Source organism: Aphis gossypii, chromosome 1, assembly GCF_020184175.1.
Source record: "Aphis gossypii isolate Hap1 chromosome 1, ASM2018417v2, whole genome shotgun sequence".
Lineage (NCBI taxonomy): Eukaryota > Metazoa > Arthropoda > Insecta > Hemiptera > Aphididae > Aphis > Aphis gossypii.
The window spans coordinates 12,380,571-12,407,965 of record NC_065530.1 but is presented as its reverse complement, the minus strand read 5'-3'; the positions used below and the strand labels follow the sequence as shown (position 1 = coordinate 12,407,965).

The 27,395-nt window shown below is 22.3% G+C and overlaps 2 protein-coding genes across 3 annotated transcripts in view; both read left to right on the top strand.

Annotated features, from left to right (window-relative positions):
- Nucleotides 1-15,940, top strand: part of LOC126554909 (E3 ubiquitin-protein ligase RNF123-like) — a 20,665-nt gene extending 4,725 nt beyond the window's left edge. Inside the window, exons 7-21 of the mRNA XM_050209907.1 lie at nucleotides 3,166-3,350; nucleotides 6,416-6,615; nucleotides 6,689-6,825; nucleotides 7,488-7,755; nucleotides 9,375-9,610; nucleotides 9,696-9,806; nucleotides 9,881-10,133; nucleotides 10,194-10,356; nucleotides 10,534-10,727; nucleotides 10,792-10,931; nucleotides 11,023-11,205; nucleotides 11,269-11,431; nucleotides 11,979-12,131; nucleotides 12,866-13,046; nucleotides 15,694-15,940. Coding sequence (XP_050065864.1) covers nucleotides 3,166-3,350; nucleotides 6,416-6,615; nucleotides 6,689-6,825; nucleotides 7,488-7,755; nucleotides 9,375-9,610; nucleotides 9,696-9,806; nucleotides 9,881-10,133; nucleotides 10,194-10,356; nucleotides 10,534-10,727; nucleotides 10,792-10,931; nucleotides 11,023-11,205; nucleotides 11,269-11,431; nucleotides 11,979-12,131; nucleotides 12,866-13,046; nucleotides 15,694-15,829 — 2,703 coding nt within the window. The 3' untranslated portion in view covers nucleotides 15,830-15,940. The remainder of the gene's footprint in view (nucleotides 1-3,165; nucleotides 3,351-6,415; nucleotides 6,616-6,688; nucleotides 6,826-7,487; nucleotides 7,756-9,374; nucleotides 9,611-9,695; nucleotides 9,807-9,880; nucleotides 10,134-10,193; nucleotides 10,357-10,533; nucleotides 10,728-10,791; nucleotides 10,932-11,022; nucleotides 11,206-11,268; nucleotides 11,432-11,978; nucleotides 12,132-12,865; nucleotides 13,047-15,693) is intronic.
- Nucleotides 15,747-27,395, top strand: part of LOC126554987 (uncharacterized) — a 97,140-nt gene continuing 85,491 nt past the window's right edge. The window contains exons 1-3 of one of the 2 annotated variants that reach the window (XM_050209967.1): nucleotides 15,747-15,884; nucleotides 16,621-16,852; nucleotides 27,065-27,238. In XM_050209967.1, coding sequence (XP_050065924.1) covers nucleotides 16,684-16,852; nucleotides 27,065-27,238 — 343 coding nt within the window. In that variant the 5' untranslated portion in view covers nucleotides 15,747-15,884; nucleotides 16,621-16,683. Of the gene's footprint in view, nucleotides 15,885-16,062; nucleotides 16,853-27,064; nucleotides 27,239-27,395 lie in introns of those variants that run through there. The other variant, XR_007606753.1, reaches the window with a different exon arrangement.

Sequence of the window (27,395 nt, the reverse complement as noted above, 5' to 3'; positions counted from 1 at the left end):
TCATTGTTTGATTCGATTAAGACGTATCCTATAATTTCGTACCAATAAAATATTTTATAATTTTGTCATAATTTAAATGTGATAATAGTTATCATTTAGTTTGTTTAATTTAAATAAATTATTTTTAAAATTAATTTGTCTAGTAAGCACTGTGGTCGAAGAAGTTACTAAAATATTTGGAAAAGACGGTAAAAACAAACTAAAAACGTTGGTGAGGAATGAAAAAGTCTATCCAGAGTAAAGTGTTAAAATATTTTTTTTTCTTGTCTTATCTAAATTGTAATGGAGAATATTAATTTTCATTAAAGCAAAGATAAGTTGAAAGACGATATGGAAATATTAGCTGACAAATTAAAATTTGATGAACTATTAAACGTAGAAAAAATGTATTTTGAAAATGTCGAATCTTTTAATTCAAGCCATTTAAACGGACACATGATGTTTTCGGAATTTGGTACGATATATTCTAGGAGTAATCTGGCAACTGTGAAATCGATCCACAGTATACAAAATGATGGTGGCGTCTATCAATATGAAGTACAACTAAATTCTAATGGACCGATGCGTATAGGATGGGCTACTCAGATGTGTGCATTTACTGATGAGCTGGGAGTAGGTATTTGATATTTTTTCACGAAAAATAATATAATCTATTAAACAGTATTAGTAGCTTATGGATTATTGATGATAAAATACAGTATAAATAGTATAATATGGTATAATATAGTAGGAATATCGTATATAGTATAAAATAATTCTTATCATTTTTCAGGAGAAACAGAAAATTCGTATGGTTTTGATGGTTATCGCTTAGAAAAGTGGAATATGTCTAATGCGTGCACATACGGTCGAAAATGGAGAGTCGGAAATATAATTGGTTGTACTATTGACTTGGGAAAAAAGTCTATAGAATTTTTCAAGTATTACAATAAACATTTTACTGTAATAAGTGAGAATATCTTAATTAAATTAAACAGGTGTTCAAATAATATAAAAAAACACAGGTTCATTAAAATGTTAAAGAGGAAAAAGTTGTAGGTAATTTACACTATAGGTTATTTTTTTTTTCATATTTACCTAAGTTTTTTTTTCTATCAAGCTTAAATAAAAATCGTTCTTTAGGTAAGTAGATGTTGAAAAAATAATAATAATACGTTGGTGTAAATTAGTAACGTATTAAAAATTCTTGTACAAAATATAAAAGTTTGATTGAACAATACTAATATTATTATGTACAGCCATATAGGTATATTCAACTTTTAACAATGATGCATTTATGTAAACCTCAATTTTTGAAATTTTAAAGTATATATTTTTTAAGTACATCAAAAAAATAATAAAAAATAACTGATTGAACCAATTACAGTAAAAAACATTAGAATATATTGAAATAGGACTGCACTTCATAAATGACATTATAATTTAAGTGTATATTAAGTTTTCTTATTACTTATAGTTATTTATACCAACTTCGCTTTTTATGATATTATAATTTTTAGCAATTTATGTATATTTTGAACTTCAATATTTTACATGCAAATATTTTATCGTTTATCATATACCTATAAGCAATATTTTATTGTCTTTCAGTTTGATAATAATTCAGTGCACTATATCATATTATTAAAACTAACAATACAAAATCGGTTCTACATGAATTTGGTATAATGTAATTTATTAGGTAGATATAGACTGATGCATGATATGTTTTTACTTTGCAATTTAATACAAAATATAACAATTCTAACATAAATAAAATATAAATATCTATACACAAATTTATATTATATTTTTTTTAGTAATGGTGAATCACTTGGTGTAATAGTTGAAGAGTTAATAAACAAAGATAACTTAACGTATTTTCCTGCATTAACTCTTTCCGATGAAGAAAATGTGGTTGTTAATTTGGGCGAGAGACCATTTAAATTTCCAATATTGAATTCAAAACCTTTAATTACTAGCCCAATAGCCCTAATAAATTATTTCAGACGTCTTGAGAAAAATATTTATTCTCTAATCGAAAGTCAAATCAATCTAAATAAAAAAAATGTGAGTTTTATATTTTTATATTCGAATTTGTTTTTAAAATTCTAGTGACTCTATTTCAGACGAAAAATAATTTGAAACACTACGACAAAATAAGAATTAACAATATTATAAAAAATATATTATTTCATCAGTTTGAGCATTTATTGAAAAATCAATTTATTGTAGATAGTTGCTTTATATTATTTTTAAGGAATTTGAACAAAAGAAGTCCTGAAAAACTTATAGTATTCCTTGAGTTGATGTGGGAAAATATACCTGTAAGTTATATTTTAACGTGATAAATAATGTGCCTACCTATAAGAAAATAATAAATATAATAAGATTAATAATTATGTTTAACATGCCATATTATATAGTCTACATAACTTATTAAGTTGATAATTTGATTATAAATATACTTAACACAACTAATATTTACATTTAGGTTCTGAGCGTGCATTGAATGTTTGGGTTTGTGATGTACCTTTGTTTTTTTGTATCAGCTGTTCGCATCTTTTAGAACGGTAAAAATGTTAAAACTTTGAATTTTAGGATGATTTCTGTTAGTAAATTATTGTTAGTCACAATTAATAACTTCACTCGATCTAAGGTTAGACTTAATGTTAAGCTTTTTATTTAAAAGTTATGTTTTGAGATTAAGATACTCTTATGTTACCTATTTAGAATTTTACAATTCAGATACAAATTTATTATAATGACAGTATTAAATTAGAACTATTCTTTTTCGGGATCAGTATGTTATTTGTATTTAACTATACTTAAGTTCTACTGCTTTCGACATTTTATTGAAATGTACATATTTATATTAGAATTTAATAAAAAAAAGTCTCTTAACATTTTTATCTTAAGTTGTTAGTTTAGGATATATATTTATTATTTCGAATTTTTTACTACTTTGAACACATTTTAAATAATGAAAAGTTTATGGTTCTTAGGAATATTTCTTTTTCTTATAGTCTATACTTTTTATTATTTTATGTTAAATTGTGCTTGTATAACATTAATTATGGAGTAGTAATTTGACGTGTTTATTAATTTATTTTGTTGTATGGTTAAAGCCTTAAAAGTTCAACTAATTAAAATGTACAGTAATCATAAAATTTTCCAATTGTCTAGAAATATAGAATGGTTTCCATCATGAATTATTTAATATTTTGTCTACTTTGTGATTTTAAATGTACTTGGAGAAATCGATTTGACATATCTCATCAATCAGAAGTACTCAAACTTTTAACTGCAATTTGTCGAGAAACCAACACTAGAAAAGAGGCAATTGTAAATATTTTTTTCGACAAGATTAAGTACGTACTTTTATTTTAAATTAGATAATATTATACTCTTCGCACTTTAAATGTTGTGTGGCTTAATTGATTATAAAGTAACACTAGATAGGTACTACATTTAGTTGTTTTATAAAATCGTTTCTTATTTCTTAAATAGAATAATATATTTTATCTTATATAATGTTATGCATATAAATATTTGTTAATTCAAGAAAAAATATTCTAATAATTAATATACAATATATTATATATAGTATTATTATATTATAGATTATAGATGTACCTACATCATATTATCATCGTTGGTATTGTTTGATTTATTAATTATAGTAATAATGTAACTGATAAAATATTTTACTAGATAGCAATTTAATTTATATTTTTAGCACGGCTTTTGATTTATAACCAAATACCTCTAGTGAAGGAAACTGTAAACATAATTTATACATATATTATTAACATTAATTATTAAAATAAAAAACAAAAATATAATTATAACAATAAAAATAAATAAAATCAACACAGTTTAATTTAAAAACTCAATTTTAAATACCTACATTTCAATGTTAAAGAAAATATGACTAAAATTACTGGATTATTAATATTCTCATTTTAATCACACCGAGTTGGAAAAAATTTAAGCTCAGTTTTCTTACTATAATAAACAAATAATTAACACTAAATAATTATATTGTTAATTATAACGTAATACTGTAGCAGTAAACTACTTACAGTAGAGATTGTTTATAATGACACCAGTTGCAATGACCTTAGATTGAAAGTCCCTGCAAAGCTCCTACATGGAGTTATATAGAGTCCTATAGTTTTATTCTGTGGTCCTACTATTGGTTATAATGACAAACGGTTATTATAATCTATTTTCCTTGGTCCCTTGAATGTAATTATAAACAGTTTCTACTGTATATTGGTTTAGTGTTAAGAAAATGTATTATATAAGTTGATAAGAAAAAATTTCGTATTTTTCTTAAGGTGTTAGAGCTTAAAAAACACATGAAATATAAATGTTCATGATATATTATATATTCATAAATTCGTTAATTTAGAATTAGATTAGACCTAAACATTACTGTTAAAACTTAACCATTTATACATACAATTTTCCTAAAATTAGACCGAATACTTTTAAATACTATATAAATCTCTCATCCATATTGAACAATAATTATCACTAAACCTTCCTTAATATTAATGAAACGTGAGTATTGTCATTAGGTACCGTATTATATATGTAATTTTGTTAAATAAATAATATTATTAAATTTTACGACAATTTGAAAATAAGTTACTTATATTAGAATTAAAAAACTATTATTTCACACTAAGTAGCTTTTTTTTTTATCTGTAAGTAGTTCTCCACTCTTCTCTCATAATAATATCCTATCATCTCCAAATCTTTACTTACATTTTGCAAATAGTTATCAAAAATTCCATGTTAATTTTTAAAATTTGTAAAAATGTTTAAAGATGATACCTAACAAAGGAATGTGGCTGTACGAATAGTAGTTTTTGTAAAATTGTAAATAAGAAAATAATAAATTTTTTGAAAATATACTTTGGAATAAATAAACTAATTAAGTGTTCGTGTATATATATATACATAATATGTAATTCTAAAATATACTCGCAATACAGATGACACATCGTAGTATAAAATTAGGTATCACTTTATTAAATTAAAATATTATATTTTTTAATTATTATAATTATTTTATAACCAAAGAATTTAGTGATACTTAACGATTTATAATTTAATAACACAAGATCATATACTGAAACAATTTCAAAACTAAAATGAGTTATAAGAAAGTTAAACTTCTTGTTTCAAAATGTATTCTACCTATTTTAATATACTATTGCTTCAGTGCTGAGAACAAAATAATGTCTTGACAGTTTATAAGTTATTATTGTTCTATATAATATTATATATATATATATAAATAAAAATACTTACTTGTCATGAATGATGATAAAAATATCTACTTCTTTTTCAGATTAGAGTACCTACGTATATTTGTTAACTTATAATATATTTTTTATTAATCAAATAGTTTTTCGTTCTGAATAAAGTGAATTTTTTTTATTTTACCAAGTTACAATGTATAGCTAAGTTAAATTTTATCCTTATTTCATACATATTATTTAAATTTATGATTTTCGACTCAGTGGCTTTTGATAATACAATGCATCACTAATATTGTATTTTATTCATTTATACTCAAATATATTTGTAATTAGAATCTCTTATTTAAAATTATTCTTATAAAATATATACCTATCTATATATTTCAGTGTTGTTTTATTTTGAAAAACTTCAATATATTATTATTATAGGGCAGTGGCGAATTCTCCAGGCATGCTTAGAAATAAAAACGTTATTAATTAAAATACAAAAATTATTTTATAATCAATAATATATTACGTATTTTAAAAGAAATATAATGTGTTACATTAATTCATTTATTTCTGTTATGTTTAGGTATCCGTGTTTATCTTTATTCTAACATTTAATGACAGAGCACGTGATACATGCGTGGGCAAGCTATACGACCCTTGTTATCGCTGTAAAAAAACCAGTTACTCCGAGACCCCCTCTACTAGCAGCCGGGTATTAATCGCCCGGGCATCCTCATTCTGTTGCGCTTCGTCAACGTAATTTATACAATTTACGTGTACGAGTAAATGACAATTTTTTTAATTTTATTTAAAAGAGTTAGTCAAGTCTAAATTACAATTATTAAAGTATTATTTAAGTAAGTGCTATTGTATATAATATATATATTAAATTAAAGTCTTATTTATAAATTAATACAAATTTGTGTATTATTTATTAGTTATAAATTAAATAGAACTATAATACATTATGATAAATGAACATGCCTATACATCAGAGTCAGAATTCGCCACTGTTATAGGGAAATATCTATTTTATTTAAATATTATTATATAGTATTATAATATTACTATATATAGATATTACAGTAGTTTAACATATAATATTATTTTCACATTGTGTAATTTAGAAATTGTATATAATATGCATTAAAAAAAAAATCGTTTTATAGATTTGCTCACTTTTTACACATTATTTCTCCGTCTGATGAAATGCTTGAAAAAATGATACCACGTGTATATTGGAGTATAGAAAATGTAGAATTGTCGGAAGATATGCAAAATAAATTGATAAAAAATTTCCCTCAGGATTATAAGAAATCTAAATCTGCTTACAATGAAGCCAGCGAAAAACTCAAAAAATTATTGAATCGTAATTTATTATCCTTATTTCTAAATCATATTAAATATAAATTATTATATTTAATTATTTTTCATTCAAACAGAATTAGAAAAACTTCAGATAATTTTTCTTAAAACCTTATTAAATGACAATGATCAAACTGATACAATAGTGAGCTCCAGAGTTTTATTTAGTAGACGATTTCAAAGTTTTACCCAAGAAAACATGATTTATTGGAGAGTAAATATTAATAATTTTTATTCCGAATTTTATTAGATTTAGTATTATTTGAATATTGAAAACATTCAAAAATTCAAACAAAATTTTATTAATTTAGTAAATTATTACTAACTGGGACAATATTTATGAAAAGGGTTTTAATTCTTATTGGAATACAAATGACGTATCTTATTTAGTGTACCTAACATATAGTTATGGTTGAAATCCTATATTAGAATTGTTGCTCCACGGAGTGACAAGCAGTGACTTAAAATTGTTTATATGATCTTCAAATAGTCTATCAAATACTTATAATATGATATATTATATATAAAAAAATATAAAAAATAAATAAAGACGTAAATAATAATAATAATAAAATAATAATAATATACATCAAATACTTTACAGTTTTCTATAGTTGTAATAATGTAATTAATGATTTTACATTAAGCTATTATTATTTAAACTTCTTTAGAAAGGAGCGACAACGGTTTTATTATTACAAAAGTAATCTACTTATATTTAAGAAAAATAATTTTAAATATTGATACTCGATGATAATTTTATAAGTCATCATATCAAAATAAAAATTAGTTTTATTTATACTTTATAATGTATGATTAAGAATATTGTGATTTAACTGTTTTAAATAGTATTTAAACTTTCTTTATATTTTCTAGAATGATCCTATGTTAAAACTACCGGGTCCAGTATTGTTGAGTACATTCTTTCGTTTATCATTTTTATTACGTGAACTACTGAGTGAAGAATTAGTAGATGTCAATGACTTAAAAATACATCCAAATATTTTTTATTTGGAAAATTACAATTTTTTTGGAATCGAACGAATAGGAGGTACATTTTCTTATTTGAAAAATATGTATAAAGAAATTATCAAATCGAAACTGGGACTTCCCTCTGACAGCCAAAACGATGATGATATTGATAGTAATATTTTTTCAAGTGATATATTTAATTATAGTAAGGTAACTTATGATAGCAGTGACCAGATTTCTGTTGTTAATACTCTGTCTTATATATTTATTAGCTTTGATTTAATAATATTTTAGTACAAAATTTTTTATTTTGCTTATATAATATGAATAAATGTATGCATTTTAAAGTTGTATTCAAATATATATAAAAAAATGTGTACATTGGATAAAAGTTAACTATTTTGTATTTCTATGTTAAATGGAAAGATTATGTATGTCAATGCAATATTATTTTATTGTACATTTAATAAATAATTCCGAGTGGCAGATTTAAGTTTAAATAGTATTAGTATTTTAAAATTTAAAATGCATTGCATGTTGGAATTTTTGAATGGAGCTGTAAATTATAGACGTTATAAAGTATTTTTAGTCCTTATACTCTACTCTGAAGAATTTATTCAATAAATATAATTCGTAGCGTATTTTACAAGTAATGATAATATAATTGTCATTAGTCATCACTTTTGCACTTTTAAAATTATTTTGCTTAAAATAGTATAGATTATTTAAGTAAGTTTTCAATAAAAAAAAAAAAATAAAAAAAATAAAGTGTGTGCCATTAGGGGTTTTTTTTTTTTTTTAAATAACTCAATGTTAGTTTAGTTAACTGCATTTTAAATTGTAATTGTATTAAATTATTGTGCTTTTCTTGCGTTTTATTTTTGATTGTAATATTTTGTATAAAAAGTATTATTTTCTATTAAAATGTAATGGTTTTTTTTTTTTATTGGTATTATCATATTTAAAACTTGGAAAATCATATAATCTAATTTGTTAATATTCTTAGTTATTTTTTATCAGACTTAAATCTTGGAAAAGTTGACGTTAATTTTAATATTTTCATATACATTTACATATTTTTACTGTTTTCCGATTTAAATTTTTCACTATAGTCTGGTAATACTACGGTTTTATTTATGTTTTTGTGATTCGAACAATGTACAATAATATTGCCCTGCACCTAAACTTCCTAAACGATATGGAAATTGATTAGTTTGATTTTTCTTTTATGTTTAGTGTTCAAAAGATGTAAAAAAAAAAGAGGAACACACCAAACATTAAAAATAAAGCGTGTGTATAGGTTACGAGGATTTTAGGTGTACGCTCGAATCATATAGAACTACACTAAACATTATTCACGGAAAAATAAAACAATAGTATGAAACCTGTTAGAATAATATTTAGGAACATAAAACGACTGCACGATTTTCCAATTTTATGAAACACACAATATAATGTTACTTTTATATAGTTTATATAATTTTATAGTTTAATTTGTTGCACTACACTTTACTTAGTATTAATTAGTAATACTATACATTATCAGAATCAAACAATAATATTCAAATGTTTTATGCATATGTAAAATAATAATTGTATATTATAATGCCAATTTCATACCCAATATTATTCAATCATATAAATTATTATATTATCCCGCAATTAAACTTCAAGTATCACATGAAATGTTAATTAAGAGTAACTTTAAAATATTCAAAGGGATATTTCTTCAATAATTTTTTATTAACTTACATACCTATAGTTATAGTAGCGTTTATGATTTTGTTTAAGCCGACATAGATGATGATGTGATAGAGATCAATTCGGCTGCTGGTTTAATTACTATTTTAACAAGAATCATTAGGAATACAGAAGATAGAAATGCAAACATCCATATCGCCGATGCTGTCATGAATAGAATATTGTCATTCGATCATTTACCTACTGACAAAATACATGTATTTTCTGTTCTACTAAATAATATAATGTGTTTATATCACGTAGCTAGTCATAGACAATTAATTGAAGTAAGACGATATAACACTATATATATATAAGGCCGTTGTACCTAACATATTATTTCTTTTTTCTTTTTAAATATAATATTCTTAGTATGTAGCTTTCAAAGAAAGATTAGCCGAACTATCAATAGATTATGCTTTAGTAGATTATGAATTAAAAACTACCAATGAAAACAAAGATGTTTTAGAGCATACCCTTAAAGTATTTATTATTTTTTTTTAATTAAAATTTGAAAAATGTACAGAAAATAAATTATGTACAATATGTTTGTTTAGGACATTGAAAAAAAAGTATGTTTATCCTCGAGACATATAGCCTGGTTGAAGAGTTTGATATTTGTAGCCACAAATGAACAAATTTTAGAATGGATTCTCATGATCATTTCTCACACATTGAAATATTGTTCAGACATAGAAGAAGAATTGTTCAGATTCGTCCCACACTTTTATATAGATAATCTGTTAGGGTTAGCTGTTTTATTACCTGATTATACAAACATAACCCAGACGTTTGATGATATTATAGTTGGTAATATTACACGTTAGAATAATTATACATTGATATATTAAATAAACATTTTAATTTTAGGTAAAAAATGGTTAGCTACGTTGATCGCTGAAATACTAATGAAAATTGTCAATGACCAAAGAATAATTAATCCGAAATCAAGAGAAATAATAACACAAGGAATAACTTTATATTTAACACATCCTAAATCAATTGTTCTTCTTCAAGAAGTTTCAGAAAAATCGTAAGATTTAATATTTGACAGTATAACTAATTAAATCTATCAAATATTTTAAAGATTGTTTTTATTTTTTATAATTATGATGCATATACTATATTACTATAACATCAGTTTCAGTATACATGGTTTATATGTAAATGAAAATATGTTTAATAAAGCGTAAAAAATTATATTTTTTAGACGATTGCGTGCGATTAAATCAATTTTTAAACCGATGGAGCGAGAAATATGGATAAAAACCAATTTAATATTGATGTTAATTTGGTATGGTTCTGGATTTGCATTCCGTTATACACGACCACCTCATCTAAAAAATAAACATGTATCTACACAAGGAGCACTTGAAGAAATTGTATTTTCTAACATGGGCAATGGTTATTATTTTATAACTTTCTTGCAATAGTTATAATCACTGTCTTTTTTTTTTTTTTTTGGTAGTACGACCACCTGCGACTGTGCTCCAAAATGACATACGAAAATGTATAGCTTATGACAAAGAAACAGCGTCTAATTTTATTAATAACTCTTTGAATTATCTAAACTCGGCTTTTTCTAAGTTTATAAGTTTATTCCATGAAGTATGCACGATTATGTTGACATTTATACATTACATTTATTAGTTTCATTTTATACATAAGACTTAAGTTGTTACTTTTACAATTTTAACAGATAAAAGATATAAACGGCAATAATTCTTTTATTATTTCGTCAGAAGAAATGAATAAGCTAAAAATGTGCGGTAAAAGTTTCATTGACACTGTAACTGTATTACGTGTTATTGAAATGATGATTCATTTTGATCGTAATAATATTATAATTGACCAAGAAGGATCACTTGGCAGAGTATTTCAGGTTACAAAAAATACTAGAATTTTTTTTTCTCAGAGTATAATACATTTGTTTTGTGTTTTTCAGTTAATATGTCAAATTCTTAATCGTATAAATGCTTCATCTTCTACGTTTAGTCACATTTTGGCATCATCTTTACCATACATGGAATGTGTACATAAGTTTACAATTCTTGTAGCAACAACTGGTGTTTTGTTATCTATGTTAGAGGGTGAAATAAATAAAAAGGGTGATTGAATAAATCTTATATAATATTGCATATGACCAACGTCTAAAATATAATATTTTTAAACAACAATATAAATAAGTAAACAAAAATGTATGTGTTTTACACTCAAAAGATTTATAAAAATCATTTTTTAAGTTTAACATTTTTAACTATTGTTTTAAAATGTCTATAACTCGATGTTGTAGACTGCAAAATAGTATATAATAGATGTTATTCAAAATTATTTATTATAATTAAAATAACTGAACTATAGTTTGTGATTTCTTATTTAGAATTATGTCAAGCAATTTTATTATCTGAATATATATTTTATATAAAATTATAAACCTAATATACAATTTAACAATAGCACCTAAAAATATTTTAATTTTGTATTTAATATACATTTTGTATAATGTATTATGATTACTGAATAACAAGAAGATAGATAAAATAAGTTTACTTTTGGTAAAAAAATAAAATATTTAATTGCTATCAAATTGATTTAAAAACTAAAAATGATTAAGATACTTCTTAGATATTTAAATAACTTCTATTATTTTATTAGTTTCAGAAGAAAATGCTGAAAGACCAAGCAAAATTTCTAGTATTCCAGAAATTACAGATGTTTTGATTTCAGATCCAAATTTTAATTTGTCATCATTGGACTTTATTATATTATCAGAAAATGAAAATGATGAACCATTTTCCTTAAATTTTTGTAAATAGTATTTATAATAAAAAAATCACTATTTATTTATAAATATTTAATATTAGAGTTATGATATAATATTAAATATATTTTTTATATTCCCTCAATTATATTTTACTATCATTGTACTTTTAATCACCTAATATAGCTGCTTTATTAAATACATTGATTTAGTTTAATTAATTATAATTTATTCAACGATAAAGTGTAATTTAAAAATATGAGATTAGTACTTGGTGAATTTGGATTTAAAATTTTTGGGATCTAGTTTAAAGAATATTATAAATTTATAACAATTATATTAAGGAAAATTAAAGGCAGAGAAAGAATATCTTAATTAATATTTCTAAAACTAGATATTATCTAAAATAAAGGCTTTAATATTTTAACGGATTTTAAATATTTGAACAATTCTATTATTTTTACATCAATGTTGTTTTGCTAACTAATTAAAAAAAAATACTTACCCGGAAAATCCGGCCTTGTTTATATTATATTATATATTTAAATAATTTTCTTTATAGCAGATACCTATACAGTTTCTTACAAAATAATTTAATAGTGTAAACTGATGGAATAATAGATATTACAATACTTAAGCTATTTAATAGCAGTAAACCTTTGTGAAACACTGTATAGCTAATTAATTCAATTTTGTTTACATTTTTAATTAATTTATGAATTATGTTTTACAGTTACAGTACATATTTATTATAATTTTTAACATATTTTGTCTTCACTAGATAAAACTTATATTAATAAGGAAGAGTTTGAAAAAGTTGGTGATATGTATCAACATTTGGATTGGTATATGAAGCGTCACAAATCTATGGCTTCTAGCATAAATGAGGAGGATTTATGTATAATATGTTATTCAAATAAAAACAGTGTAACTTTGATACCGTGTAGACATCAATGCTGCAAGTAAGCTCGTAGTTATATATTCAACTTTATAGTAATGATAATTCATAATTTAAAAAGTCCTGAAATTTGTACTCAATATTCATAAAATCATAAGTTATAGTTATAACAATTATAAAGTATGATAAACAAAAGCGAAAAATATGTTAGCAGGTTTTATTAAATGCATATAAAGTCGTGTGCTTAACTTCTTATTCACATAAGCTAATGCGACGATGTAAATTAATTTATCTGCGACAACTCACAATATACATTAGAAATTCTACATTTTTTGTAAACTAAAAGGCACATAATAAGTCTCTGTGGGATATGATGTAACATTAGGGATTTGTCTATTTATAATATAGTATTAATCTCCTCTTTTGAGAGAGAAGGCGTTTTGGGAATCAAAGTTTCTAGAATAAAATTATATAATAACGCTAGTTGCTTGCAGCACCGCCATTTAAGTAATTGCGATAAATTAATTTAATGATAATACACTGTTTAGGAAAGTACATTATACATAAATCCTTGTATAGTAACAAATAGCACTTTTTTTGAATTCTAAATCTAACTGTTATGAATTTATTTCTATTATAATAATGTACTTACTTTTCTAATTTACACGTTTTAATATGAATTTTATCATTTAATGACGAGTTTGATGAATATCCAATTAATTAGGTAGATATCTTTGTACTTAGTGTTAATTTGAGCATACAATATCTAATATTATACTTAAAAATTTTTAGGGTAGTTTATCAGTCATACCTTTTTTTCTATAATAATGCAGTTATTTAGCAGATTTTTTTCTAAAAATTATGTCAACCAAAAACTAATCGTTAGTCGTTAGCATTAGTTTATGAGATAAGGGATTTAGAAAATTTGGTGACTTCAGTAATTTAAAAATTTAAATATTACCTAATTATTTATTTTTAATTTTTAATAATGATTAAAAATTCTAGATGTAATACAATCATATTTTAGATTTTGAGCGGAGTAATGAATGTATTGTTTTTACAATGACATGGGTTTTATTTTGAGGCAGTAAAAATGCTTCAATTTAGAACTTTGAAGGTGATTTCTGGTAGGTAGCAAATTGAATTTAGTTGATAATTTAATTCAAAAATAAAAAACTACTCGTAATTCTTTAAAAAATCTAAAATTAAAAAAGTTTTTTTTGTTTGGTTTTATTATTACAATTGTAGGAACTTGAGATTTTCACTAAATGTTTAATTATCATTTAAAAATATTTAATTAAATAATGTTCGGTTTTTTTTTTATAAATGCCAATAAAAAATTTACGAATGGATTAACATTTTTGAAAGTTTAATAAAAGATTCCACATCATAAGTTGTTCTTATATTTGTATACAAATTATAAAATTAAATATGCACATTTATTTTATATATGCATTGAAAGTTCAAATGTTTGTCAAAAATTTGTCAAAATTTATAAGAATTTAAAAACTATAAATATTTCGTAGCAAAATATTCATAAAATCTTTAATTATTTTAATTAAGCCTTAGTTACTAAGTTATGAACATTTAATAAAATGTTCCTCATAAATAATTAATACTGCAACTAATAAATTTAAGAAAGTAAGAAAATATACAAACACAATTATTTTTTTATTTATATTTGAAATTAACATTCGGACGAAACTATCTGTTAAATGATGAATAACGATGTTAAGTATTTTCTTTTATTTCAAAAGCATTATTCAAGGGAAATTAAAACTTTTATGCATATTTTTCGCTTGAATTTTACTATACGTAATGCAATTTTCAAAAGACTTATACTTTAAAATATCATCTATTTATACTATGAACCTATTCATACTGTTTCATGATATTTAAAGTAAGGTATTACTAATCCATAATTTAATAATTATAATAATTAAATATTATAAATGCAATGTTTACGGAAAAAATTAATCAACCTATTGCGATACTAAAAGTATCATAAATAATTTTAATAGCTATATTAATAAAACATATTATGATAATATATACTGAGTTACTTATGTTTACAGACTATTTTTTCTCAGAATTGATTTTCATTTACAATAATATATCAATGAATTTAAATCCAATATACCCATAACAATGAACCATACTCAACATCTAATGAAAATAGAGGGGGCGCTAGCAAGCGGTATTTAATTGCTTACCTTTTTTTTTTTATACTTTGTAGAATCATATTTAAAGACCATTGTTCATATTATAAACATTTTGATAACTGGAAAGCTGCTAGTTCAAATGAAATATATAAAAAATTTCAAAATATTCACTGAATAATTTACAGTAAATATCGCTGGTAGTCATTTCAAAAATATAGGTTTGTATCGTTACAGGATTTTCTTTAAGTAGTACAAAACTCTCAACAATTTGAAAATATGGTCTTTACCTAATTATATTTTTATAATTCATTATTAAGAGATAAAGTGAGTATGAGCATACTTCGTGAATCACACATTTACACTATTATACATAAATATGATATAAAGTTTTGTTACTTTGTTTCATACAAAATCTAGGTACTCAGCGTTTTTTATTATTGGTATAATAAATATGAAAAATAAGACATAAAATAATCACGATGTTGTCATATATTTTAATTTGAACATATTATTTTACATTTTGATACAAACTATATTTATTTTTTTCAGATTATGTATAAATCATCACATTCTTTATTCACGTGTTTGTTTTTATTGTAAGGGAAGAATCGAATCGGTGGTAGATACTAATAATTTGTCGACTGTAATACATGATTTTGGAACTGAACCCCCACCATTATCATGAACTAGATGGACAGCACAACAGATTATAATATCATCAATATTTAAAATATATAATAGTTATTATAAAATAAAAATTTATATATTTATTACTATTAAATTAAATGAGTTAGAATTATGGGTTAAATTATGAATGATAAAAAAATCTATAGCTAATATTTATTGGCGTTTAATTAAATAACTATTGTAGATAAGAATAAAAATAAAAAAAAAATTTAGAAAAATTCATTGAATTAATCCTTAAAGATATATTTTAAAAAAGTATTAAAAATACAAAATAAATATGGTTATACATTTTAATATAATTTTTACCAATTTTGGATAAACCAAGTTCCACTTGAAATAAAAAATTACAATAATGCTTTCAAATGAGTAGATAGTTGTAACCAATTCTGAGTAGGATCTTATAGTTATTAATTCATAAGTTTAGTATTATACAACATAATTTTATTTAGTTACTTATTTTACTTTAATCCATTTTAAATATACTGATAAATTGTTTGGTTCAGTAATATAAATTAAAATGAGTAACACCAACACTTTATACCTACTAAATATATGTATTATAAAAATATTTTAGTATACAATTTTAAAATTTAAAACCATTATTGTTTTATAAATTAAAATTATAAATATTAAATATTAATATTAGTTTATTATTTACAAAATATTGTAATGATTATTTTTAATTATTAAATAAATTGCATACATAAACCAATAAATAATGCTACTATAAACGTGAAATTAATATATTTACTCTTAATGGTTGTTAAAAGACCTTTATTATAACTGCAGGCTTGCAAACGAGAATGAAAATGCAACATATTGAAGAATAAAGTAGAAGTGGGAGGCATAAGAATGGGCTGTGTTTACTTGTGCAGTTTAGTGTTTCACAGACCCTTAGGTGAGAAGATTAAGTCATTCGTGTACAAACGTCGCATCATGAACGTCCTAATCCCACTGGCTTTGTCGGTATTCTTGCTCAATCAAAATAATGCTTGGTTTATAAATCACAAAAATTCAGGAGGTAAGGAATTCTTATTTATTTAATTTATATACAATTTTAAATTTTAAATTATTTAAATTAACAAGCTTTAATTTTTGAAATTAAAAATAACCCTCATTTGCAATTTACGTTCTAAGATAAATAATGGCTTTTTTTTATTAAAAATTAATGATTAAAATAATAATAATAATATTATATTTTATAAAAATTGAGACAATTAAAAATAAATAAATAAATAACTTTTAATTTCTTTGACTTTATATATTAAAGGTATACTTGATACTTGTGTAAGCGTTAAAATATTTTAAATAAATTAAAATTTTTTATACAATATTTAATTATGAAATTTGTATTCGTGTATATAGTCTTATTATTTTTATATTTTAAATTATAATGTACTTGGTAATAATATTGGTTTACTTTCTATAATTTGTAATACTTTTTAACTGAAATACCTATTACATTTTTAGTTTTTTGTATCGTTTAAAAATTTGAAATTGCATAATTTATAAGTGAGTATTATCTAAAAAAAAATAATATATCTATATTAAGTATTTATAGCATGGAGATTTAGGAATTTTAAACATGAAATATTGTAGGTATCACTATAATCATATTTAAAATTAAAGTCAGAATTCTATAAATTATGTATTTTTGAAGTATAAATTAATAATTTTATTTTTTATTTTTTTTTTAAAAACTCCTTTAATATAAATTGAATTATCTGAAAATATTAAGTAACATGAACAAATAAATAAAATTTTGGGCGTCGGCATTTAATAAATTAATACATACGTTTTAAAAATACAATTATTTTCACACATGTATATTTAAGAGGATTCATTCTTTACAAAATATAAACTATTATTTTTTTTTTTAATAATATAGTTAACCTATTTAAATTTTCTATAATATTTAATTTTTTTTGTAAATATTTCATTCATATTTAATAAACTTTTGTAAATTCAATACTCAACACTTTTTGTGACTTGTGAGGCTAGTCCTTAAATATTTATACCGATTATTATGTATAATTCGATAGAACGCATGACAAATATTATATATGAATGTACACATTGTCAAAATAAAACAAAAAAAATAACTAAAATATTGAAATGATGATTGGACAGGTATCCATAATTTTTTTTAAAGAGTATGTTATGGATTTGTTTTTTTTCTTATAAGAAGTATCTCTAAAAATTTTTTTTAATATGTTATATTTCAAATGTTATTTCTATACACCTATTTTCAATAATTTTGAATGCAATTGTTTCTTCTTCTTAGTTGTTAGACCGTTGTTTTCTTTTTGTAAATATTACTTATAGGTACATATTTTTTTAGGATAAAATATAGGTATTAACGATGCAACATGAAATTAAATACTTTTTTTTCATTCAGAGATGATTGTTCATTTATTTGAACATTTTGAGATAATATTCAATCCAAAGTATAACAGTATAAATAATTTTTATTAAGTTGAAATTAAAAAAAATTCTTGAAATATAAAATTCAAATAAAATATTACATTTTATATTTGATGGTAAAATGTTAAAGTGCAAACACATAAAATGGAATGGAATAAAATTATGGAGATGACAAAAAAAATAAATGATATTATTTATGTTACATATAACCTAAAGTTGATTACATAAAAAAAATTTGGTTTTCGAGAACTTAAATAAATGTTTTTATATAGATATAGGCATATTGCTTATTGAATTTGTAATAAATGTTAAATATAAAATATTCTATTGAGAAAACATATTATATTGTTACTACTATTATATTTATATTTATTTTTTTTTACTCATAAACCAATATATTTAACTACTTATATACATCTGAAAGCTACAATAATTTTATTTTTAACAGAAAAAACCCAAATGTCTTTAAGGTTTTATTTTATTATTTACTTTTATGTATCAAAGTTAAACCGAATAATAAGTAGGAATGAAAAAAAAACTAAATCGTTTTTATATGTATAATGACAGCGGCTTTATTTATTTGAGGTAAAATTAAATTATTAAGTCTTAGTACTATACATAATTTAATTTTTCTTTTCAAAAAGTTTATTTATACCTACTATACAGTCTGTATCATATTTTCATTATATAGTATTTTTGAAAATTACTTAGTTTTAAAAACATTAACTTTAAAGTTAATTAAAATTCAAAATGTTGATTTATTGTTTTTTTTTTATATAACTAGGCCTGTTATTTAGATATATTTAGTATTAATATATTTTAATAATCATAAAAATTAAATTTTTACGCGGTTCCTCCAGTTATTGAGGTTATGAATTTAGTTTTTACTGTTATATTTTCGATATTCTAATAATTGCATTGTAGATTATACAATTATTGTAAATTTTCTGCACATTATGTTTGCATTAACAAATAGTAAGTATTATTTCTAAAATAATTCATCTTTTTCTTCATATAAATAGTATTTTAAATAAATTATAATTTATGATTTTAGTTTATTGAAGTTAATATGTGTTTTTAAGAAAACAATGAAAATTTACTTTGGTGAAGTCTTCAAGGGGATTTAACTTGACAAGACTTATTACATTACAAAAATAATGCTGTTTAAATTGTTTTTTTGAATTAAATGTTAAAATTTTAAATGTACAATTTCTAACTATGAAATTAAATTCAAGTTTCATTGCAACGATGAACAAAATAATGCTTTTAGACCCTGATCATTCGGAAACGGTGATAAATGATCCGTTTATAATATTTTTCCTTTAAATTATTCTCCTACAAAATCGTGACCCATTGTTTTAAAATGTTAAGTCTATTTTAATACTAACAGCATTTAACAAATAGAAATCATTAAAAGCATTTTAAAGTAATTTTTACTGTGTTGTATTAATCTGTTTTTACACTTATATTTAAATATTTGAAAATAGAGCATTGATGGTAAGGATACTTTTATAAAAGACCTTTGAAAAAATTCCTCTTTGTAAAATTAATAAAACCAAGCTAGAAAAACTATTTGGCTATTTGGCTAGGTTGAAAAGCAATTTCTCCCAAAACCCATCTAATATATTCAATTAAAAACCTCAGTGGTATAAAAGAAAATAGAATCACATTTTAGACTGTATTTATAATAAATATTAGGGAATTAAATAATATTACTTTCTCAATTATTCAAATATTTTTGATTGAAATGATTTTAGTGCTTACATTAAACATTAAACCATTTAAAAATATTCTCTTAGATAATTCTAAGTAGTTACAATTTATTTTTTGTTATAATATATATATAATAAAAAATATATTAAATGTACAACGTGAATGAAATAATAATGCATTTTGAAGAATAAAAATGTTAATTTATTGTTTTATATGATTATCTTTTCCCACTGTAATATGTATACTCGTAACACTAAACATGGATGACTTTATATGGACTTCGGTTGAGTGGACCGTTTTATAAGTTTCGGTCTCTGAAACATCTAGTAATTTGATTCCGGCTGATGATTCGTACTTAGATCCACTCTAAAGTAATATGAAAACTGCCATTTCGAGATAATAAATGAGGAGCAACAATTTGTTTTCTTTTATTTAAAAAGAAAACATCAGTGAAAACCTTCCATGATATTTTAGAGCCCTTAGTAGTATTTATACTAGATGGTATATATAAACACGATTCAAAAAATATGTAATCACTTAAAAATATATTTTAGTTTTTGATATACAACGTAGTAACTTTTTATATTTAAAATAATGATATTTCTGTATTGATTTACAATGGTTAGGGTTACATTTTATGTAGCTTTTACTAACAAATAAATTTTACAAAAATAAATTTTTATAACATTATTATCAAGCAAATATTTAAAATACGATAACATGAGTTTTCACTACATAAAATGCTAGTGTAGTTACACAAGTATGTTGTGACAATTTAAATTTTATAGAATTGTCGTTCATTATTTATTAAGTCATATGCTAAAGTAAAACATTGATAGATATTTTTTTATAATATACTTAGTTTACTTTGTTTTATCTTTTTCGCTACTTTTACCGGAATAGCGAATATTACATTATCCAAAGTAAAATACCCGTATCAAATTTCTAATTAATTATATGAGGTACATGATACTTTTGAAAGATATACACATATCAAACAATTACTTATAGTGAAAATCAAAAATACATATTTCTTTATAAAACCAATAAATTTCTAGTAACGATTAAAAAAATATTCAATTTTGAAAATTAAATATTATAACCACTGTGTATGTACGGATATTTCCTGGGAAAATATAATTTTTCTAGAATCATAAAGTAGGACAAATTATATTTTTAATATTTTAAGATTCAACAATAGTGTCGGAAATTCATTTAAATATTTAAGGTTTTTTTTGTTGCTAAATTTAAGTTAAAAAAAAAAAAAAATAGAAAAGTAGGTAACATATTTTTAAATTTTAAGATTTCAGTATAAACTACTCATGAGAAATTTAGTATTACAATTTTAACCCAGTGAATAATTTTTTATATATAAAATAACTATTAAAAATTTTAATTTGTCTTGCCTCAAAAATAATTAAAACTTTTTTAACATTTCATTATATAATGAAAATGATAGTATAGAACACTTTGTGATAATTTCATTTATCTACTGTTTTTTTTTTTTTTTTTTTGAAATACAACATCAAAATAAAAATTGTTGTAGGAGAAGTAATTATTTTACTGGTGAATATCTAATGTCGTTAACATTTTAACTTCAAATGCGTATAAAAATTTAATTTGGCCTTTTAGTAGAATTTTTTATATATAATATATTGAAAAACTATTAAAGAGTCTTATACTCAATTTTAAAATCTTATCATAAAAACAAAATTTTTAATTATCAAATAATTTGTTCATTTATGATATTTTAATGAATTTTGTAAAAATGTTAACTTTAAGTGACTGCTTATAAAAAAGTATTTTGCCGATAGATTCTTGGTATATTTTAATTGAAAAATTAACAATTGATGATGTACTTTGTATTACATTTAAAAAAATGACTGGCCAAGGTTTTTATTGGAATATATAGAAAAAAACTAAAAAAATATCAAAAATTTTATCATAAATACAACATTTTGGTTTAAAATTTAAATATTTAAGAATTACAATTACTCGTTATCGTGTTACACAAAAAAATAAAAAACAATTTTGTTAAAAAATTGATTTGTGTATTATTAATTCTCGTTTTTTTTTAAATTTACTTATTGCTTTTCCCAATTATAAAAAATGTATTGGGAATTATAATTTTGACCTCTATAAAGTAAAAACTAAATCCAATTTTATATCCAAAACTTTAACGTTAAAAAATCAAAGTTTTTTCAAATACTTATCATGCACACACATAACAAAAAAAATTAAACACAAATTTTTGTAAAATCAATACATCTATCGATCCGTTAATGTTAGTGATCCGAAATGTTACATAATAAGAATTATTAGTTGATAGAATAAAAATATTTTTTTTCTTGCTTTAAATTAATAAAAAAGTTTCCAAATAAGATATAAATAATTATTTTAATAATTTAAATTATTATCCGATAATACCCAACCCCTAAAAATTACTAAAGAATAAATTGTAATTTAATTTAATTAAAGAAAACAATTGACATAGAGAAATATATTAGGTTAAGTGTTAAATATTTTAATTAAGTTTATTTATATACATTTTTGTTGACAAAAATTAACCATTTTCTTAAAGTGAATTTAATTATGACTGTTAGTGAGGCTCTTTATAACTTAATTGCTGGTTATGTATCCAATCCGATTCTGTATAATAATAAAATGCGTAAAGTAAATCCTTATGTAGGTATTTCTTCTGTGTTTTAAATAATTTAAAACTCTCCGTATAAATATAACTATTAAATAAATAGGTTTGACGTAAACAAGATATACTGCAAAAAGGTAGTATAAATTTATAATAAGAAATTGTATTTCTGGGACACATCAAAATCCTGATTAAAATTTTCAGTATATGATGACAAACTTTTAAAAACAGGACGTCTAAACACTTTAGTCCATATTATAGCTTCGCTTATCATAAACGCAACTCTAGATAAAACGTATAACTCTACACCTAGTATTATTACTCTGTGCTCTACACTGACATCCATGGTAACTATAGCGAATGGATAACATTTATAGAGAACTGGCCATTAGGTTAATTCGGAACTTCACTGATTTCGAATACTCATATTATATTATTCCCGGGGTACCAATATTACTTTCCGGTACGGTCAATTGTCTCGGTATCAAACTTTTACAAAACATAATTGGTTAAAAAACAATTTCATTATGATAAATTTGATAAATTATTATTTATTTATCTATCGGATGATGAAATCTGTTTTAAAATTATTTTCTGGTTCGTTGCCGTCTATACATCCTTAACGTTCATTGTTTTACCACTCTTTTGCTACAATTTTTGTTGTAACTCATCGCTAATTGATAATTTTGTCAGTTAATTTTAAATTTGCAAATTGCAACATAATTTAGTTACTTTTAACCTTATAAATTTATGTCACTGATTGCAGACCATTGAGTTATCTTAGTATCCAGAAAATTAGGATGTTAAAGGTTGTAGGTGACTGTGGAGAAATTATACATTTTGTACGTTAAAAATTATAAAATAAAATGTTTGTTTCGCTTAGGTAAAATAAAATTTGGTTAATTTACACTAAGTGTATGAATATGGTGTTTGAATTTATAGTGTTACAATAAACAATAATCATCAGAAAACATTAGTTTGACCTTTTTCTTTTCTTTTTTTTTTAGTTTCCCCATTTATCTTAAAATTTAAAAACTTCTTAAAAAGGTTTTTTTTCTCAATTTTTGAGAGGTTTATAATATTATATATATTGGTACCTACTCATTGAACACAATTACTCTTTTTCGCCACTGAATATTAATTAAAATAGAATATTTTATTTTACTGTATTGATGATGTACTGATGATTAATTATTATTTTGTAGTATATAAAAATTTTCGAAGTTATAATGAAATAATATAATTTTATTTGTGCAAAAATAATACGAATCTAAAGTTGTAATTATATTAATAGTACTTAGCAGACTGCTTAAAACTGAAATAAATTTCCATATTTTAATGAATTCTTTTGTATAAGGCTTTATAAAACTATCGGTAAAAGTGTATTGAAAAATTGAGATATGATCACATGAAAGGAGAGTTATGTAGTGGCTAGTAATTTAAAAATTTAAAAGTAGTAATATTATATCATTGCATTAAAAATCGTAATACAACTGCGACTAAACCTTGGTGAACCCAGAAATGGTCAAAAATGTATCAAAAGTTATTGAAAATTCTAAAAATGAACTGTCAAATGCATTTATGCATTAATCAATTTACAATATTTTTAAAGGTATCTATAGTAAATAACTTATTAACAATTTTAAAGTGCTCCAAAAATAATTTTCTATAAAACAAATTCTTTGTAAAAGCAATTTTAATCTAAAATAATTTGATTTATTGCTAACACACAAAACATTTTTATTATTTTGAATTGTAAAGTTCCAAAGTTATAAAAAGATTAATAAAAAAAAATGTTAATTTAAATATTTTGTATAAAACAATACTCTGAAAACAATATTTAGATATGAATAAATTCTAATATGAAATATTTTTAGGTTAAAATAACTTTAATAATTGGATTTAACATTTAAATATTAGAGCAAGATCATGTGATTTATAGCTTGTATGTTTTTCACGAAAAGTTTTTTGGATTTGTGAACATAAAATGCATTAAATACTTTAATAAAATGTTACACATTATATAATATAGAAAATTTAACACATTTGGTATTTAAAGTGTTATCTGTTCGACAGTTTATGTGAAATGTACTAAAATAAAAATAAAAAAAAATGTTGAGTAGACTATAAAATAGTTGATATTTTAAGTTTAAATGATTAGAAGCCAGTTTTGTTTTATAATAATTTAAAAATTTAATAATTGTATTAATTCACAAAATAAATTATCATTAGTATTGATATTAAGTTAAGATCAAAAGATTTGTTTCACTAATGTATGTATTTTCTAAAAATCTGAAATAAATTATTTTAAATTGCAAGATGGGCGACTTTAATTCTATACATACTGATCATGGTTAGGTTAGGTTAGGTTAGAGTCCAAATCACGTATATGAAATGTCACATTTTTGTTTTTTATGTATCAAGTTCAACTACGTTTAAGCAGTATATATATTATGTACTGCAAAAAAATGAGGATCTAAGTTCATATTATATAGGTAGGTATTTTGTTTGTATTATATGAATTTCACTTGTTGTGTTGTGTACTTTGCCCACATGGTTAAAATAATACAAAGAAGATAAATAAAGCAAATATAAACTTTTCTATAAGAAGTCAAGAAGAAAAAATAACCATTGGTAACAAAAATAAATTTTAAATTGAAAAAACCCGTTTCATCTATCTTGAAAATAAAGACTTATAGTGTTTTATTGTTGTTGATACAAACTCGCTAACCTTAGTTGTTTTAAGTCAACTAATAATATCTAGCTTTGAATGGTTTGAAATAAAAATTATTATTAAATAAAGATTAACGTGTTCCAGATTTAACTTTTAATAAATAAATATATTTATTATAGATATACAAGTCAATTCATCAAATATTTTTATCTTATATTTTCCTTCAATAATGCATTTACTTAATACTTGGTTTTTGGAATTTTTAAATTAACTTATAAAATTAAGTAATTAGTATTATTAATACTAATATTAATAATATATATATTTTTTTTAAATTCAAAAAATTAGAATATGAATAAATCATTTATTAAATGAAAAAATGGGTCGAGTTTTTTTGGTGAATTACTCTGTGTATAATTATTACTTATTAGTGTGCAATTTTGGATACATTTTAATGAATGTATAAAGCTCAATTATTTAAGATTTAATTAATACAGTCTTCATCTAAAATTAAATGAAAAAAAAAAAATGATTAAAATGATTTAATCAATAGGTACGGTCTTCTTAAATTATTATTCCTAAATCCTAATTCATAGTATTTCATAGAATGCATTATTATAGTTTTGTAAAATTCTTAGTACCATAATATATACTATTTCTTCTAAGTTCAGTCAGTGTAGGACGTTTACGCATCGTTATTATAATAATAAAAAAACTTTTCAAAAGCTGTTTACTCGTTTCTATTGTTCAAAAAGTATATTGACAAATTATTAAAATAAAATGTCATTTTTTTATTTTTGTTTTACTTTGATTAGTATCATAAATTGTAAATCATTTATGTTCATACAAAAATTAAAAAAAATATTTCAATATTAAATTATAATTATTTTTGAATTTGATATGTTATTCTATGCATATGTATCTGTTTACTATTAGAATGGGCGATAAGCAAACGACTAACCACATCTGTTATTTTTTTATGCTCAATCGTGTAAGTTTCCTTTGATACGCCGATAAATTTATTCAATCATATCTCAAAAATGGTCTTTTATGCTCAATCGTGCCGTAGCCCAAAAATCAATCTCCAAGTTCAACACTGATACGTATACCAGTTTTAACTACAATATAATATATGATCTTATTTTAAAAAAAAATGTAATTCAGCCTATTATAATTCTTGTATAGTATCTGATCTGGATAATATCATACCTTATAATTATTGCCTAATTTATATTATTCCACTATGCAAATTAAGAGTATAATGAACGTATTGAAATATGGGAACTGTCTAATATATTTTCAATAATCTAATACTATGGCTTTATATATTTTTTGTTTCACAATTAGAGTTTTATTTTATCTAAATTAGAGTATTACTTTGTTCGTGCTTTTTCAATGTTTTTCGACTTAATTTAATATTTATGAGGTACATCAATTTGTCTTTTAACCTAAATGAATAAAAATAATTTACCATTACACGTTATGATTTGCTTAAATAATTACTAGGAAATAATATAGTGACTTTATTACAATATCAAATATCATAATATGTACAATATTTCTTATATTTGCGTTACTAAGAAATTAACAACACTTTTAAAGTTTCTAGTATTATTATTTTATTCATACAATCGAATTATTAATAAATATTATATAGATTTTTCATATATTTCACAATATTTTGCAATTTTCTTAAAACCTATTAAATAATATGTAATGTTAACAAAATATATTATGACACATATTATTTATTTTATTTATTATTATTATTTTAGGTATCGAAAAAAGTAATCTTAAATCAGTATGGGATCTACTATATTTTGATAAAGAAATATTGGAACGTAATATCCCTAAAGATACATTAAATAAAAAGAAGGTTAAAAGTTCCGACATATTTTCATCTCTGATGAAACGAACTCAAACTTCTTTAACTCCATATGAAAGTATTGGTAAGTCAGAGAGAGCAGGTATACACTCATTTTTATTTATTTACTATTTTATCTTTTTTTATATACGTATACAATTATTTTGATAAAAATATACTTGTGAAAATGTACTATTCTATAAAGAAAAATTGTTATTATTCCCAAAATGGCAACCTTTATG